Source organism: Halichoerus grypus, chromosome 3 (genome assembly GCF_964656455.1).
Source record: "Halichoerus grypus chromosome 3, mHalGry1.hap1.1, whole genome shotgun sequence".
In the NCBI taxonomy this organism is placed as follows: Eukaryota; Metazoa; Chordata; class Mammalia; order Carnivora; family Phocidae; genus Halichoerus; species Halichoerus grypus.
In genome coordinates, this window is record NC_135714.1 from 155799356 (window position 1) to 155817896 (window position 18541).

The 18541-nt window shown below is 46.0% G+C and overlaps 1 protein-coding gene across 2 annotated transcripts in view; it reads right to left on the reverse strand.

The window, feature by feature from the left end:
- Nucleotides 1-18541, reverse strand: part of EPHX2 (epoxide hydrolase 2) — a 71836-nt gene that overhangs the window by 24938 nt on the left and 28357 nt on the right. For both annotated transcript variants that reach the window (XM_036104426.2, XM_036104428.2), the window contains 6 exons: nucleotides 16271-16366; nucleotides 15428-15506; nucleotides 12521-12555; nucleotides 7425-7451; nucleotides 5168-5253; nucleotides 1380-1491 (listed from right to left, as the gene is read on the reverse strand). In XM_036104426.2, coding sequence (XP_035960319.1) covers nucleotides 1380-1491; nucleotides 5168-5253; nucleotides 7425-7451; nucleotides 12521-12555; nucleotides 15428-15506; nucleotides 16271-16366 — 435 coding nt within the window. The remainder of the gene's footprint in view (nucleotides 1-1379; nucleotides 1492-5167; nucleotides 5254-7424; nucleotides 7452-12520; nucleotides 12556-15427; nucleotides 15507-16270; nucleotides 16367-18541) is intronic.

Genomic DNA, 18541 nt, shown 5'->3' on the forward strand with positions numbered 1-18541 from the left:
TAAATAAATAAATAAATAAAATCTTTAAAAAAGAAAGTGTCTCTTCCAAGGCACCAGCTTATCAATTAAAATAGTTCTCTGTGTGTGTGTGCTGTTTTTTTTAAAAGATTTATTTATTTATTTATTTATTTATTTATTTATTTATTTATTTATTTTTGAGAGCCAGAGAGAGAGAGTGAGCACAAGTGGGGGGAAGGGCAGAAAGAGAAGCACACTCCCTGCTGAGCCACAACCCCAGGACCCTGGGAACATGACCTGAGCAGAAGGCAGACGCTTAATGACTGAGCCACCCAGGCGCCCAGAGATTTATTTATTTTAGATAGTGGTGGGGGGAGGAGCAGAGGAAGAGGCAGAATCTCAAGCAGACTCTCCGCTGAGCATGGAGCTCAATCTCACAACCCTAAGATCATGACCTGAGCCAAAATTAAGAGTCAGACAACCGACTGAGCCACCAGGCGCCCCTAAAATCATTCTTAGAGAAGAGTTACTTGCCAAATTGTAACTGGGGTGGTTGTGACCCTCGCTGGGGATGGTACCTCCTGGGAGCAGCAAGGGCAAGGCCTGGGTGAGAGAAGGGGGGGATGTTCTTGTGTTCTTTATTAATTCAATCCATCCTTCTCTCTTGGGAGTGCTCAGGAAGCATCTCTTATCCTCTCTGGAATTACCCAGATGTAGCTGGACATTGGGGTCCTGAGTCCACGAGTGGACGAGTGGCAGGTGCCCCCTACAGATAGGGCCAGATGATGCTGACTCACAGTGCTGCTCTCAGCAAATCTCCCTGAAGGTGGCAGTGACACCCCATCACCGGTGTCAACCCAGCGTCCAAGGGGCATCTTTGAAGGGCACCTTGGGCTTTGTGGCACATGAGGTGATACCCAGAAACCTCCTACATATCTCAAAGCACACTTGGGGCCTGGTGCGGGTCTTTTAGGCTCTGCTGCTCCTGTAATCACAAACCACACTCCTCAGCAAGTGAGGGGCCAGGTCCCGAGCAAGAGCCCAGGAGCTGTCCCCAACCAGAAGTGGGCTTCACCAGCCTCTCAGCCGCAGAACTGAGAGAGGGCAGCTCCAAACCGGCACTCAGCCCCACCCCACTCCATAATTTTGGAGAACCAGGAGAATCCACTGCACCATCACTCCCACTCCCTTCCCCTCGCCACCCCAAATACACACCCACAGAAATGTGTCATCACCTGGGAAGGACCAGCTGAGCTACAGAGCCAGTTTCACCTGAGCCCATGTATAAAATCATTTCTGATTAATGCCATGGAAAATTAAAGGGCAGAGAGAAAATCAAGCCAATGGGGAGGAGGGGAGACAAAGGAGAAAGAAGAACAAAAACCTTGCTGGGTTCATTGCTCTCAGGGTCCCCAACTTACTGGTTCTTGGAAGTAGAGCTGGTAATCAAAAACAGGATTGGCTTTGATCCTCTCCATTGGGGACACATTGGGATTTGCCGGTATGAAGGGAGTATTCAAGCTGGCCACTGCCCTGTGGAAAAAAAGACACCAAGACACAGACCTTGTAAGAAGACAGTCTGTAAGAACCAGAAAGGACCTTACACATCAAAACGGAAGCTCGGAGCGGGAAAGGGATGTGCACAAGATCTCACATTAGCCATGTGTGTGAGAATGGGGTCAGCACTCTGATTTCTTGACTCCCAGCCCAGTGGTTTTTTCCCACTAAACTGCAGTATTTCTCACCCTCTTGCCTGAGACAAAGACACACTGACACACACATACACGTTATGTGCAGTATATCAACCTTAATTAGATTATAGTTTCTAAAAATGCATTCATTTTTTTCCTTCCTTCCTTCCTTCCTTCCTTCCTTCCTTCCTTCCTTCCTTCACTCACTTAACTCTGTGTTAATTCCGTGCTATATTCTAGGGGAAAGAGGATATAAAATCATACTCAAAGAGCTTATTATAATTTAAAAAGGCTAGACAAATACACCCATGACAAGACAGACTGTGATATGAGCCATAAGAATAGCACAAGCACCATGGGAGTTCAAGGAGACAAAGAGTTTCTAGATTTGGGCATCATGGAAGGTCTCATGGAAAAGAGAGCATCTGAACTTGGCTTTTAGGGGTGGAAGAGCGTAGGGAAGGGGAGACTATATGTAAGGGCAACATCATGACGTCGTATGAGCAAATTCTAGAAGGGGGCAGAGCTTGTGGCTGAGTTTGATGTAACAAAGAATCTATGTGGCCAGAGGCCAAGCGTTTAATGGGGCCTCTTGTGAAATAAGGCCAGCGAGGCAAGTGGGAGCCTGGACATGAAGGGCCCCGAGTCTGGATTCGATGAGGCAGACAACCAAGGAAACCATGAGGGCTTCTGAGAAGAAGGCAGGAACAGAATGAAGTTGCAGTCAGGAAGTGATGTATCAAGCAGTGATACATGACACGGGGGCAGAGAGGGACACCAGAAGCAGGGAGAGGGCCAGCACACTACTGCATTAGTCACCCAAGAGCAGCAGGATGGCAGCGAGAGGAAAAAAAGAGAGGGGTAGATCTGAGCGACCACATGAAGGCAGGGCTGACAGAAGGCAGCCAGGACCACGGTGAGCCTGGCTCATCAGTGAGGGATCCCGTGCCCACTCTGATCCTAGGGTAACTCCTTCCCAAAAGAGAAATATGGAGAAGAGAATATCTGGGGGAGAGATAAACTAGGAGGAACGGGATAACTAGGACAAATGAAATTATCAGGGAAAGCAGTGCTGAGGTTTAACCAGTGCAACCAACAGAAGCACAATGTGAGCCACACGTATCATTTAAAATTTTCTACCAGCCAATTAAAACGAGTAAAAAGAAACACGTGAGATTAATCTAAAATAGTACTTAATATCAATTATATGTTAATTAATATTAACTTACAATCTAATGTTGATTTAAATAATTTAATATTTGACACAATATATCTAAAATATTAATAATTTCAACAAGTAATAAATTAAAAATTATTAATAAGATATTTTACTTTTTTTTTTTGGTATTAAGTCTTTGAAATCTGGAAGGTATTTCCCACTTACAGTCATCTCAGTTTGAACCAGCCACATTTTAAATGTTCAGTAGCCACCATTAGACAGTGCAGCTTAGGCTACAAAGTAAGTTATACCAAAGTCGAAAGGTTTCTAATGTTACCAGAGTGAACCTATTTTAAGCATTACTTAAATCACAAGTCAAGAAATTCTAGCTTTTTCTAAATATTCTGAGCCGACTAAAGTTTTCTTTTCAATCGCCTTGACACACAGTTTATTCCATATATAAGAAAATTATCATCACCACATGAGATGTTAGCATATCAATGCTGCTGCCAACCACATTAAGATTGGAAAACGCTAAACCACAGCCTCCTTTTGCGAACAGAATCTCTAGATGATTATCAAAGAAAGGATATAAAAAGGTATTCTTGGCCAAACACGTGAGTAGACCATTACATTAAATAGGTCCCTGCAGTTTATCTCAATAGAATGCCAAAACCAAGGATTTAAAGAAATATTCCACATTAATGGTGGGCTTTTTTCCCTCCTTCCCTTCATTTTCTGGCCAGAAAGGTGAAGATCAACGTCAAAAATATTCTTAAAATCAGCTTTGCCCAGGCCCAGATATGCTGTGTCCCACCACGGACAGCCCTGGAAGGGGGTCTTGGCTTCCTCCTGACCCCCAGGAAGCGAGTAATAGGGCCATTTTCATGAGCACAGAAAGAGCAACTACTACCGAACTAATGACAGTTGGGATGGAAGCAGAACAATGAGAGTAGGGACAGGAATGCACAGCATGTTTGCCTGTCTCAGACCTAATGTTACTCTGGGTACAACTTCACTGGGCTCATGTTAAGTATTCTCAAATTCTCACGGGAGAGAGAGAGAGACTAAGTTTAATAAAACAACAAGAAGGCGTTTCACTTCCTTCAAGGTAGAGACCGTACGTCTGTTGCTCTATTTCCTTTGTCCCCTTCAAGAAGCATCTACCACAGTCTGCACAGTCACTTTCTGGTGACCCGATTCCAAAGAGCTGAGCTCTTACTTCAACTCTGAATGAGAGGACAGAGAGAGAAGCTAAAGAGATCAGATGCACAAGAGTGCAACAACTTTTACAGTATTTCAGGCAGTGGGATGCATGGGTGGCTCAGTCGTTAAGCGTCTGCCTTCGGCTCAGGTCATGATCCCAGGGTCCTGGGATTGAGCCCCGCGTCGGGCTCCCTGCTCAGCGGGAAGCCTGCTCCTCCCTCTCCCACTCCCCCTGCTTGTGTTCCCTCTCTCGCTGTGTCTCTCTCTGTCAAATAAATAAATAAGATCTTAAAAAAATATTTCAGGAAGTGTTTGAGTCTTTTTGGTCTCTGGTATCATCCTGCCATTTGAGCTGATGTTGGGATGAACAAAGTTCTCCAGTGTTTCCGTTCTTGTAAATGCCACCAAAGAAAAAGTGAGCAGATTAGTCAGGGAGATACAGGTGGCTGTGAAGGATGGTGTTTGTTTAATTCGCTAAGATCCCAGGCTGAAATGGGAGGCCACGCAGGCTTTCACTACAGCTGCCAGCTCAACGGGGGCGTGGCCACAAAGACCACCTGCCTCTCTGGGTTCAAAACCTGTCCTCCGAAAGCTGCTGCCGGAGCCCTGGTGCCATTCTAAGAATGATTATGAATGACGTGATGGCCGTCACCAAGTGCCATTCTAACCTGACACCCGCACAGCATTCTGCAGGTTTTACAGTCAAAAGGAGCTACCGTTACCGCTCTGTGGTTGAGGAAACCAAGGCCTAATGGGGTGAAGTGAGGTTTCACACAGTCAGTTCACAGGGCAAAACTGAAAGCCATGCTTCCTAGCTCCCAGTTCAGGACTGAAGTTTCTTCTGACACTCTGTTCTATGACCCTGCCACCCTCGCTGCCTCACCCACTCCCCCCGAAGTCTACCACCATTCTCCTGCATTCCCACTGGGCTACCCAGGCCCTGAGTTAGCTGTCCTGGGACAGGCCTTGCTTCCTAAGACATGAGCTCATTAAGTCCTCCTTATTAATGGGTCAATGGGCACTAGCAAGCTAGATGTTCGGTGCCTTCCCAGACAACCTATCTGTTTTCAAGAAATTTACTGGAGTTCAAGACCTGAGGAAGGATTCTAATGGGAATTCAAATCCAAATTCTTGGTGCCTGAGGCCTAATTACCTCACTCTCTCGGGGTAGAAGAGAGCCATGTTCCACACCAGCATGCCTCCCCAGTCGTGGCCAATGAACACCGCTTGAGGGATGCCCTAGAGAAGGACAAAGACGGGAGCTGAATGTGAGTGGGCTACCGGGTTGGGGTGCTGAGAGCCCTGAGGCCTTGTGCTCCCTGTAGGCCCAAACCCTCAGTGCCGGCAGGGACTCCCCCTCCACCGACCCCGCAGTGTCTACTCCAATGTCCACCCTCTTCAAGCCTCCCTTCCCACACATAACGGCCCCACAGAACCTCTACAGCTGACTGATCTTTTATATTTTCTCAGAAGCCTAAGGCCACAGGCTCCAAATGCCCTCTCCCTCTCTACTTCCCCTCAAATTGAAATTTGTTTCACCTCTTTTTCTACTTTTTGTCTTAAAGTTAGTATGACTCACCTCCCTGTGCTCCATGTTCATCTTTCATTGAGTGATTATGATTCTACTCCCCACTCTTTTGGGATCTTTCCTCCCTTAACTAACCACTGAAACCTCAAAGGCATCTTTAATCCCTCCCTACCTGCAGCTTCCTTTCTTCTGCTGCTACCAACAGTGAATGACAACAGCTCCCTTTTGTGGAGGACCTACTAGGTCAAAGGCACTGTGCTAAGTGCCTACACCTCTTGTCTGGAACTCCTCCATAACCTTCTCATGCACAATAGGGAGACAGGCTCACAGTGGTTAGGCGACCTGCCCGAGGCCACATAGATGGTCATCCAGACCCATGCCTCCCCAACTTAAAGTCGGACTCTCCCCCCCCACCCCCTGCTGGCCACATTCCTCACCACCACCGTGGAAAGTGGCTCCCTGACTCAGCTCCCTGCCACGCTCTGTCTTCACTGTGTCCAGCTTCTCACAGTGATCTACCCCAGTGGCCTCCCTGGAGACCTTCTAAGTCCCTGCATCCTGACTTCTTCCCTGCGACCACTGAGTCCACTGAAACTTCCCTCTTAAAGGCTATTTAATCACTTCTAATAGTTTTTTTTTTCCTCTTGGCTCTCACTCTTCTGACTCTTCTGCGGCATCAGACATTTCCTTTGAAATGTTCTTCCCTGGGCTTCTGTGACACTATGCTTTCTAGACTGTTTTCTCACTTCATGGAGTCTACTCCTTCCTCTTCTGTCACACGGGAGCACTTCACGGCTCAGCCCTCAGTCCTGTCTGGGGAACTCCTCTGCTCCCATGGCTTCAGCCACCACCTCCAGGTGGAAGACGACCACCTCACCTGCGATGGGCCCAGCTTCCTTCCCCTGCATCCCAGGAATGACGGGGCCAGGGAGGGACACCTAGCCCGACAGCAACCCCACGGGGGCTCTCTTTCAACAGAGTCAGAGACTGTCTCAGCCAGCCGGAAATCTTCTAGATAGGAGGTCACTCTAGAGTCAGAACTGGGGTGGCCACACTGGGCCATGTCCTCTTAGATGTCCCTATCATTCTCAAAAGGTCCAAAGCCAATTCTGTGGGACTGAGAATTTGGAGAGGGCAGGGACCGTGACATCTTTGTCTCATTTCCTACAGGGTGGGCCCCCAGGCCCTGCTGCTGAACTGGAAGCCCTCAGTCATCTCAAATTCTCCTCCCAACTCTCATATCCAATGAACAGGCACTAAATCGCTGTTTTCAGGTTCTCTCTCAGCTGTCCCTCCACTGTCACTGTCCTGGCTTAACCCTTCTCCCCCTCAGTCCAGGCTGCGTGACCTAACTCAGGGTGGGAGAAGTGTATTACCTAATTGCAATCTCAATCTTCTGTAAGTAAAAAGCAAAAGTATAGTCTCTGATCACCATCGCTGATCTGCTTTTTGTTTGGCATTGCCATTCCAAACAAGGTTACCTGAAGGCACTTGATTCGAGGTATTTCTAAAGGGATGTCAATCTTAAAAAGTTGTAAAATATTAGCCTATAGGATAGTTTCCAAACTTCCTGACGCAAGCAAAGCTCTTTACCCTGACTTAAAGCCAACAGAGGGATCCTGTTCCCTGGAAAATGCTTTCCGTGAAACAAACAAAAAAAACGAAACAAACTTGGCTCTGCACTGTTCTCCACATACTTTGCCACCTCTGTGCTTGTAATTCCTCCTGACCACCGACCCTGCCTCCCACGGCCCCAGAGTGGACCATTCCTGCCCTCGCCACTCTCCTCGGGGGCTCTAACAGTGGAAACCTTCAAAGGCTGCATCTTTAACTGCCCACCCAAACGGAAGTCTCCAGGGATCAGTTCAAAATAATTACTTACCAACTTATCCAGGAAGGTTACCATCTCCTAAGAAAGAAAACACACCAAAAAATCAGAAATTGTACGCACCCACCTCAGCTGCTTCCAGATGGGAATTCCTGTGTCTGCTTTGTTAGGGGCTGCATTGTATTCACATGCTCAAGCCCTAACCTCTCCCCTCCAGGACCTCGGAATGTGGCTGTATTTGGAGGTAGGGTCCTTAAAGGTGATCAAGTTAAAATGAGGTCATTAGAGTGGGCCAGGATCCAAGCTGACTGGCATCCTTACGAGAACAAAAGATTTGGACACAGACCCACACAGAGGGAAGCCCATGTGAAGACACAGGGAACAGGGAGAAACGGCCATCTGATGAAACTCTGCTGTCACCTTGATCTCGGACTCCAGCCTCTAGAACTGTGAGAGAAGAAATGTCTGTTGTTGAAGCCCCCCAGTCTGTGGTCCTCTGTTATGGTGGCCCGAGCACACTAATACAATGTTCAGTCATTTCCCGAGCTCGTGAGCTCTCTCCCTTCCCTTTCCAGCATCCTCTCAGGAACCAGGTAGACCCCAGACACACACAGCAAATTTCCCAGGGTCTGTCATTGCACATCCCTAACTGGGCCAGATCTGTTGTAAGAGAGAAATCGTGGCTTCTTCCTGGGACAAAGAGAGGGGAAGAAAACTGCCGTGGAGAGGTCTGGCTGCTTTCTTGCCCCAGGACAGCAAGCACCTGCCCTTTGTCCCGCAGCACAGAGGCGGACGCCTGGCCACACTCGTCAGCAAGCACGGGGTCTAGAAAAGGTGTCTAAGATGTGTGGAGGTGTTGGAGATGAGGGTCCTCCAGAATCGGGGCTGGGGCTATCATACTGGGTGAGGTACAAAATGAGCAAGTAGGGGAATCCTGCTGGGAACGGGGTGGCGGGGAGGGCAGAGCAGAGGTGTGGAGAAAATGAACCAGAGACCTGACAGGCCATTCAGCCCCTCCAGAAAGCCACATCGGCTTCCTGTTTCTCAGCCTCACGCCTCCTAAACGATCGCATCTCATTTGTCAACATTACCCCCTATTCACCTGAGCCCGTATGAGAAGCTTCTGCTTGCTATAATAAAAAAGTCTATGGAGATGCTCATCTGTGCAGCCCTAGCTTGGCCCTAGGTGTAGTGTGATGCCCCTCACATTCATCACTTCCTTTCCCCTCACACGGACCTGCGGGGAGGAAGGGGTAGCTCCACTCTACAGATGAGTAAACTGAGGCTCACACGGGTCAAATGATGTGGCCAAGGCCATGCAGCTAGTAGTGGCAGAACTGGGACTGATTCCAGATCTATCTGATTTCAGAAATTCAACATCGGAACATTCAAAGCCATCCTCTTTCACCATGTAGACCAACAGCGTTATTTTAAATCGTTTCCAGTCCCTTGACTCCTCCCCTTGGTCTACCAATTGAGAAGTAATCCTAATTTGCTTTCGATTGCCCAGATCAATGCCTTCACTGGGGGCTCAGAGATTGCACCATGAGAGGCCGAAGACTTAAAAAATATACGTGATTGTATTTCCAACATCTACTCTTGTAGGTGTTTCCAAAATGAAAGGCGATTTTCTTCTCCTTCTCTAGGCTGGGCCTATTTCTTGTTCTACATTAAGCAAGGAGATGGAAATTTCAGGACAGTAGGAGGCAGGGAGAAGACATAGGGCTTCCCACAGCCCTTGTATTCACTGCCCTAAGAGCATTAAAAAGTGTTCGGATGTTCTCCCCTCTGGTCTCAGTTCTGCTGGGGAAACCCACCAAATATGGGCACCCTTTTCTGTGGGGGCCAGGGGGGCACAGAGCTCTGCCTACAGCCAGTGCCATTTTCAAAGAGAAAGAATTGTAAAGGAGTTCTGATTCCTTTTGCTACCCCGGCTCCCCACTGCTCCCCAGAACATGAGAAGGCAAGAGCAGATGACAAGTTCCACTGGTTAAAATACACACCACCTATTATTTTTCCAAGATGTAGATACACAGTATTGATGTAATTACCTAGTTTATTATTTTAGCAGTTTTTATTTTCACCTTTCCCCCCAAAGATAGGGAGAAAATTACTGGATGGTGTCAGGAAGACCGTTCCCCCCAAAGATAGGGCGACAATTACTGAATGGTGTCAGGAAGTCTTGTTCTGGACTGAATGTCTTTGTCCCTCAAAATTCACAGGTCAAAGCCCTAATCCCCAGTGTGACTGCATTTGAAGACAGGGTATTTGCAGAAGTCATTAAGGTTCAATGAGGTCATGAGGGTGGGGTCCCGATCAGATAGGATTGGTGTCCCTTCCTTAGAAGAGACACCAGAGAGCTGCTTTTCACTTTCCAATTAACCACAGAGACTGAAGATTAGCTCAGTGTGATTTCCACATCCTACTGTTAAAAAGAAAGCCACAGGCCCAAAATGGCATCACTCAGGTGAAGGCCCCAATCAGTAAACCTACACTCAGTACCCAACCTGAGTGCAGTTTTCAGCCCCCCACAAACGTAACCTCTAAGCAGTCAACGTGGGAATTTCCTGGTCAGCACGAGAAAATCACTGAGGGGCCCCCTCTATCCCCCTCAGAAGGGCGACTTTGCCTAAAACAATGGATTCTCTGCTGATCATTCCCTTCTTTCTACTCCCTCTCTACCTTTAAAAACCTTCCCTTTTCTGTAGCCCTTTGGAGCGCCCCTCTATTGCTAGATGGGATGTTGCCCGATTTATGAACTGATTGATAAAACCATTTAGATCTTTACAATTTACTTGCTTGAATTTTTGCTGTTTAATGCTACAAACTGAGACTCACACTCAGGGCTGGAGGGGTCTAGGAGAACACTAAGTCCATCCACCTGCTGCATTTGATACTTGATGGCATGACCCGAAAAGGTTAAACGACTTACCCAAGGTCACACACAATGACGGAGACAACTGGGTGTAGATAAGCCTCCCTACGTTAATGAACTTGAGAAGATACCATTATTGCTATGTTGCATTCCAACATCCCTAATTTGGAATCCTAAGACTATAGACATACAGAGAATAGGTTCATGGTTCCTTAAAGGTACCTATTCTAAAACAAATAACAGTTGTATGATGAACTGGCACACAATGTTAAGGAATTGTGGTTGAGAAAAAAGAGGTTTCAATATATTTGGGGGGATGTAGTTGAGAAAAGGGTTTTTGTGGGCACTGAGGGTAAGCAGTATTATAGATCTTCATTCAGTTTCCTATAATCCTCTATTTCAAGATTATACAGGTTATTTTTTTTTTAAAGATTATGCAGGGTATTTTAAATAAAATTTTACATTAAAAGTATTGTGCTAATTTTTCAAATGACAGCTCTACTGAGATATGATTCACATACCATAAAACTCACCCTTTAAAAATGTATAATTCAGCGGATTTTTAGTGTGGTCAGAGCTGTGAGGTCATCACTGCTACGTGGTTAGAGAACATTTCATCACACCAAAAAGAAACCCTATACCCATTAACAGTGACTCCTATTCCCCATTACCCCTAGCCCTTGGCAACCACTAATTTCATTTCTGTCTCTATGGATTGACCCTTCTGGAAACTTCATATCAATGCAATTATACAATGTGTGGCCTTTTGGGACTGGCTTATCTTAGCATAAGGTTTGCAAGGTTCATTCATGTTGAAGCATGCACCATGATTTCATGCCTGCTTATGGCGAATAATATTCCATTGTATGGATATGCCACACATTTTTAATCCATTTATCACTTGATGAACATTAGGGTAGTTTCCACTTTTTGGCTTTTGTGAATAATGCTGCTGTGAACATTCATGTCCCGGTTTTTGGGGGACATATTTTTTTAAATTCTTTTAGGTGAAGACCTAGTAGCAGACATACTAATGACTTTAAAGGGTAGAGTTGGAGGACTGGAGCATCACATTTTATCTTGCTTGTCTTAGTAAAAGGACCTTCCTCACAAGGGCAGTTATGTCAAGTGACCCAATTTATCTGCCTTGAGAACCGATTTTGACAGAAACAAGCAGGGGTCCAGTGAAGGGACAATAGAGGGATGGGGAGAGGCCCCACACAGGGTTGCTGGTGAGATCTTGGTAGGATTTGGGGGGGGGGGTTACATGAGCAAGATCAGAAGTGGCAGAGTGGAAGAAGTAAAGACTTGGAAACTGAGGAAGGAAGGACAACCCTAACTGGAAAGTCGAGTTTTATCAAGGCTCCTCTCATGAGGCGCCAAAGCCTGCGTGCGGGCCTGGTTGGAGGGCAGTCTGAGCAGAGCTGTGACTTCTACATGGAGCCTTTTTGTAAATTTAGCATAATTAGCAGCATCGCCAGTTTTTTTTTAGATTTTTTCAAAATTTATTTATTTGACAGAGAGAGAGAGAGAGAGCACAAGCAGGGGAAGTGGGAGAGGGAGAAGCAGGCTCCGCACTGAGCAGGGAGCCCGATGCGGGGCTCGATCCCAGGACCCTGGGATCATGCATGACCTGAGCTGAAGGCAGATGCCTAACCAACTGAGCCACCCAGCCGTCCCTAGTGTCGCCAGTTTTATGGCCAACCAGGACACTGTTTCTTTCCCTCGGCCCCTCCAGCCTTGGTTTCTGCCCTAGGGCTGATGGAGGCTTGGCGCCCAGTCTCCTCACCTCAGCCTTGGCAAGGTCTGAGATTAGGGCCCCTCCCCGATGGTGCTCATGCTTCACTTAGAATAGGAGCGCCATTACATCCACCAAGCCACACTGACTCCCTCAGTTTGGCCAACAACATCTCTACCAAAATAAGGTGATTTTTTTAAATTCTCAGGACAGAAAGGCGAGATGGTGGAGTGGCCACAAGGAGGGACGTGGGAGCTATTTCAGGGTTCAGACCTGGCTCTACCTGCTGTTGACCTCCGGCAATTACTTTACTTCCTCATGACTCAGTTTCCTCTTCCATCAAATGGCTTAGAACAGTAACTGATAGACAGTAAATGTTGGCTATCATTTTTAAAATACCATCTTAAATTTCAGTACGACTTTTATACCCAAATGCTTTCCTAGGATTTTAAATGAATACCCACACTTCTGTCTTATATCAGTAAAAACACCAGGATGGAAAAAATGTTACAAATGTTACCCAAAGATCTTTCTTACCTGGCATAACACTTCCATGGAATATTCTTCTATTTCTGCAATTAAAAAGAAATACAGTTAATTCACATGACTGAAAATTACCAACAAACTAAAAGGGCCCTTTTGCCCAAAAATAGATATCTTATTAAATCTTTAGATTGATGTAGTCTACTTGTTTATTTTTGTTTTTGTTGCCTGTGCTTTTGGTATCATGTCCATGAAATCATTGCCAAAATCAATATGTTTTCTTCTAAAAGTTTTAGTTTCAGGTCTTATATTTAAGTCTTTAATCCATTTTGAGTTGATTTTTGGGTATGGTGCAAGGTAAGGGTCCAATTTTATCCTTTTGCATGTGGATATCCAATTTCCCTAGCATCATTTATTGAAGAGACTGTCCTTTCCCTAGTGTATGTCCTAGGCACCTATGTCAAAGATCAGCTGACCATACATGTGTGGATTTATTTCTGGGCTCTCTATTCTGTTCTATTGGCTATATGTCTGTCTTTATACCAATACCACATTATTTTGATTACTGTAGATTTGTAATATATTTTGAAATCAGGAAGTGTGAGTCCTTCCAGCTTTGCTCTTTCTAAAGATTGATTCGACTATCTGGGGTCTTTTGTGGGTCCATATGAATTGTAGAATTTTTTCTGTTTCTGTAAAAAAACGCCATTGGGATTTTGATAGGGATTGCACTGAATCTGTAGATCACTTTGGGTAGTATGAACATTTTAACAATAACAGCAATTCCAAGAGGCAAAAAAGAAAAGAGAAAACGGAAGAAAAAAATTATCAAAGAAATAATTCAAGAAACTTCCAAGAACTTAAAGATAAATGTACCCAGAAAAGTGGATGAAAAGAGACCCACATCATGGCACAATATCATAAAATTTTATAACACAAGAAGATAAAGATCCTAAAGGTATTAAGGGTAAGGAGAAAAAAAAAAAAACAGGCACATAGAAAGCCTCGTGGATCCGAACAGCATGGGATTTTTTTAATAGCAACAAGGGAAGATAGAAAATAGTGGGACAACAGCTTCACAGTTTTAAGGGAAAACAATTTGTTACTTAAAATCTATTGCCAAATGTATGAAATTTATACACAAATGATCTGCGACGTGTATGTATGCATTCCAAATCATCATGCTTGGCTTTAGAACTCATGTTATATATAATCTTCAGCAATGGTTAACATGTAAATTATTGTTTTCTCTTTTTTTGAAGATTTTATTTATTTATTTTAGAGAGGGGGCGAGAGAGAGAACGCGAGCACGGGGTGGGGGGAGGGGCAGAAGGAGAGGGAGAATGAGAATCTCAAGCAGACTCTGCGCTGAGCATGGAACCTCACACGGGGCTTGATCTCACGACCCTGAGATCATGACCTTAGCTGAAACCAAGAGTCAGTCGCTCAACCGACTGAGCCACCCAGGCACCCTGTAAATTATTGTTTTCTTAAAAAGTAGTTATAATCAGAGTATGTATAACCACAAGTCCCAGTTCATCCAGAACAGTTCTATTTATGTGTGTTACTACTAATAGTGTTTCTTTTACTTTCAATGGTGTTCTAGTATGAATAATAAATTAATTACTAAGTTATCCCTAAGGGATTCAGGGAAGATCATAGTCTAGATGAATGAAAATAGACATTTTAATAATTAAATTGGAAAAAAAGAATCCTTCAATGTCTTTCCTAGATGTCTGGACTAGAAGCTTTCTTTTTGTCTAAAAGGTAGACCATGCAAGAGGTAGTAAGCAGCCGCTGAGTGGGTACCATGACATTTCGGGAACAATCATGGCTGCACTCCCCGGTCAGGACAGGCTGAATGGCCTCGTTGGTGGTCACCTGAGTGCCAGTTCATGTCAGCTGGCTTCAAACTCGACAGGCTTGACGTGAACATGGGGGAAGCAGCTCAGAGAAGGGTGGTGAGCGGCTGGTTTGGCTCACTGAGCTACCGCTGTCAGCAGCATGGCTGACACTAGGAGGGACAGGGATTCTGTTACATGTCTGACTGCATCATGTTCCTATCTCTCCCTGGGGAGCTGAACAGTGTGGGACTGAGAACCCCTCTGAAACCCATAAAAGCAGTAGACTCCCTCGCCCCAGGAAGGTGCTCATAAACCCACACATGGACTTGGTTCATAGGCCCCCAATGCCCATCCTTGGATAGATGCCAAATGGGATCCATAGACACTGGGTTAAGAATCTGGCCTACCAATTACCATACGATCCAGCAACTCCACTTCTGGGTATATACCCCAAAGAATTGAAAGGAGGAAGTCAAGCAGATATTTGCACACCCATGTTCATAGCAGCATTATTCACATTAACCAGAAGGTGGAGGAAACCCAAATCTCCATCAATGGATGGATGAATAAACAAAACGTGGTCTATACATACAATGAAATATTATTCAGCTTTAAAAAGGAAGGAAACTGTGATATATGCTACAACACAGAGGAATCTTGAAGATGTTATGCTAAGTGAAATCAGCCAGTCACTGAAGGATAAATATTGTATGATCCATTTAGAGATACCTGGAGTAGTCGAATTCATAGATAGAGAGCAGAAGGGTAGTTGCCAGGGGCTAGGGAAGGGAGAACGGGGAGTAAGTGCTTAATGGTACAGAGTTCTGCAAGATGGAAAAAGTTCTGTAGCTGGATGGTACTTCCTATACCCTACATCCAGCACGAGACTTCCTCAGGCCACTGGGTTTCTTGTATTCATTCAGAGTATGGGGAGCAGAGACATCTGAGCCCAAAGAGTATAGACAAGGGTCACTGCAGGAGAGGGGAAGGGCAAAGTCAGACCCCCCTCAAGGGCTGTCTGCTCTGACCTGGGACCAGGGGCTGACAGTGCAGTTGGAGAGCTCAGGCAGTCAGAAGGCATGACCAACATAGGACAGCTGTGAGACAGCTAACCTACCAGGAGGAGCAGATGACTCTCCATAGCCTTTCATGTCCAGAGCTAGTACCCGGAAACCCGCCTGAGCCAGAGCAGGGATCTGGAAAACAAACAGTTTGGGAACACTCAAGTGTGGTCTCAACAGTCTTTTGCAGACACTCCTTCTTTGCTTCCTTCTATCCACGTTCTTGTAAATGGTTCAACTCAAAGTGCCATGTGGCACTATCTGGGATCCTTGCCATGAGGCTGGAATGAGCCCATCTGGATAGGGCTGCCACGGACAGTGGTAGGGTCTGTGTACTGCATCTAATACTACATCTAAGAGAGCACTTTTCTTAGCAAAGACTTTACAGATTTCCATATTCATTACAAAGACTTCCCAGCAGGTGGCATAAAGTGTCCTGAAGAATCTGCCTTCTTCTAATCTGCAAAGATGGGATGTGGGCTAGCACAGCCCTGAGGTCTGCACCCATCTCTGGCTCCAACACTTCTGAGGTAACATGGTCATCGTTGGAGACAATGCTCCATTATAAGGTTTCAGCTTCTTTTTAAGATTTATTTATTTATTTATTTAAGAGAGCGAGAGAGGGAGACAGAGGGCATGAGAGAGAGTGAGCATGAGCGGGGCGAAGGGCAGAGGGAGAGGGAGAAGCAGCCTCACCACTGAGCAAGGAGCCCAATGCGGGGCTTGATCCCAGGACCCCGGGATCATGACCTGAGCCGAAGGCAGACACTTAATGGACTGAGCCACCCAGGAGACCCAAGGTTTCAGCTTCTTAATGGCATTCTACACTGGGCCACACCATCTAGACCTCCCTCTCCCTTCACCTTGACTAGGGCAGACCTTCCCCCAGTTTCCTTTACCTGGTACCGCCAAGAGAACCAGCTCTCAGGAAATCCATGGCAGAGACACACAGCAGGTCCGGAGCCCAGCTCCACAAAATGCAGACGCACCCCAGGCTGTAGAAAAGAGAGGTGAACAGAAAGTGACCACAGCACCAGGCTGGACAGAACCAGCTCGTCTTCTGCAGATCACGCTGGGCCATCTCTGGGTACTGCCGGACCTCACAATTTCTCAGCCCAAGACCCCGATGCCAGGAGGAGATGTTCAAGAAGACACAACTGGCCAAACTGCAATAAAACTAGCAGCTTCTATAGGAACATAGGAGGCCTGAAAAGAAGGTTATAATGTTGGAAAACAAAAACAAAAACAAAAGCAAAACAACTTTGCCTTCCTCCCTAAGAGGCCCTAATAGTGTCAGAGTTTCCAGTACTGTTTGACTGGTCTGTCTTCCGTATTTTAAACTGGGGCTGATTTTGTGCACAGCATAATATTCATGTTAACATGCAGAATACCAGGATTACTTTGTTAAAAACTGTTTCTCTCTTGAATGCAAAATCTTTTCCAAGCTTTGCTACACTTGGAGTGCTTTCTGGGCTGTGTGAAAGAGCCTGCTAGAGCTCCATGTCTGTGCTCTCTCCCTGGCACATGACAACATTTTCCAGACCTCCCCCCACTTCCTTGCAATGGGTGCGGCCATGGGACCGAGTTCTGGCCAATGGCCTATGAGAATGAAGAAATGTGTGCTACATCCTGGGCTTATACAAACCTCCCACGCGTGGTCCTCCCTCTTTTCCTATCTGCCCCTGAAGAGTTTGGGCCTTGGGTGAGGTAGAGCCAGCCCAAAGGAGATGGGCTACTTGATGACTGCATGGAGACAGCCCACTCCTACCCCACACGGGACTGTCTGGCAAGCAAGGAATAAACTTGACGTTGAGCCACCGGAAGCTTGGGATGGTTTGTTTTGGTACTTAACCTATTCCAATTATTACCATGTGGTCTAAGCACATGAACTAAAGCAATATCCAATCAGAGTGCTCTATTTCCCCCAAAAAGTATCTCCAACTTTCTAATGGAGATAAATGGGAAAAATAAGCTTTACGTATGGAAATTCACTTGGTACAATTCTATGTAGCTGCATCTCAGATTACTCCAAGCTCGTGTTCTAACCGGAAGTTTCATTTATGATTCCCAGCGAGTTATTCTGCTCAAGAAAACATTAGGCTGACATTTCACAAACTCTTTCATGGTCTACAATCTTATCAGAATATGTTCCATAGTCTTCTCATTAGTACTTGGCAAAGGAAGGGATTTAACTTGAAATTCTATTCCTTATATTGAAAAGGGTTGCAGTACTGATGTCCAAGGAAATGATCCTAACATGCCCCAGCTCTAAATGGATCCTAAACTAAGAGTCTCCCTTTTGCTGCTCAGCATATGCACAGACTTTCCCATCCTTTAAATGATATGTTAATAAAATTGCCATAAAGCCAGAAAACAAGAAAGACCTAACCCAGCTTGTGTGGCATTAGTATTCAGTGGAGATCGATGGAATAGTGCCCCGCAGAGTGGGGCTTGGCTGGGACTCCCCAGAAGTCGCTCCCCAGAGGTCGCTGCCCTTTAATTTGGGGTGAAGACAGAGGGGGTGATAAAGCAGTTCTGATCACCCTCCTTCAAGGTCAAATGAGAAAGGTATTGAAACTGACTGGACCTGTGAGCCTCAAGAGGATTATGGAATAACCCTGTCCATGGGGTTGAAGACACAAGGTCACACCCCAGATCCCAGGCCGAGAGCCCCTCGCTCATCGGTACTGGAGACGAGGTCTGAAGGGACCTCATGAAGTGTTCACCCCTTCAGGAGTGCCCAGGGTTACAGGAGGGGCTGGGCTGACCCTGACAGTAGCTTTAGCCCTTTCTTACTACCCAGCTCACACTTATCCTTTCATGCCCACTTCACCATTGCCGCTAAACATTTCCCAATGCAGCCTCCACCCTCACGGAGCCCATCTCCAGCGTGCTGGGGCACCGCCATCAGACAAGGACCCCATCCTGGGTTGTAACTACAGGGGCTGGGGATGTGTATCTCACTAGACTGCAAAATTCCTGAGGTCTTAGAAGATACTCCATTCATCTCGGTATTTCTCTCTGTGCCCCGAAAACAACAAATACTCAATAAATCCTTGAGGGGCTGTCCTCCAAGCAGCAGGACTTCCCCTGGATCTGGAGACCTGCCCCATTCATGCCACCAGCTCTCCTCTTCATCAGCTACAGTTTATGGAGCACAGAGGTGCCGG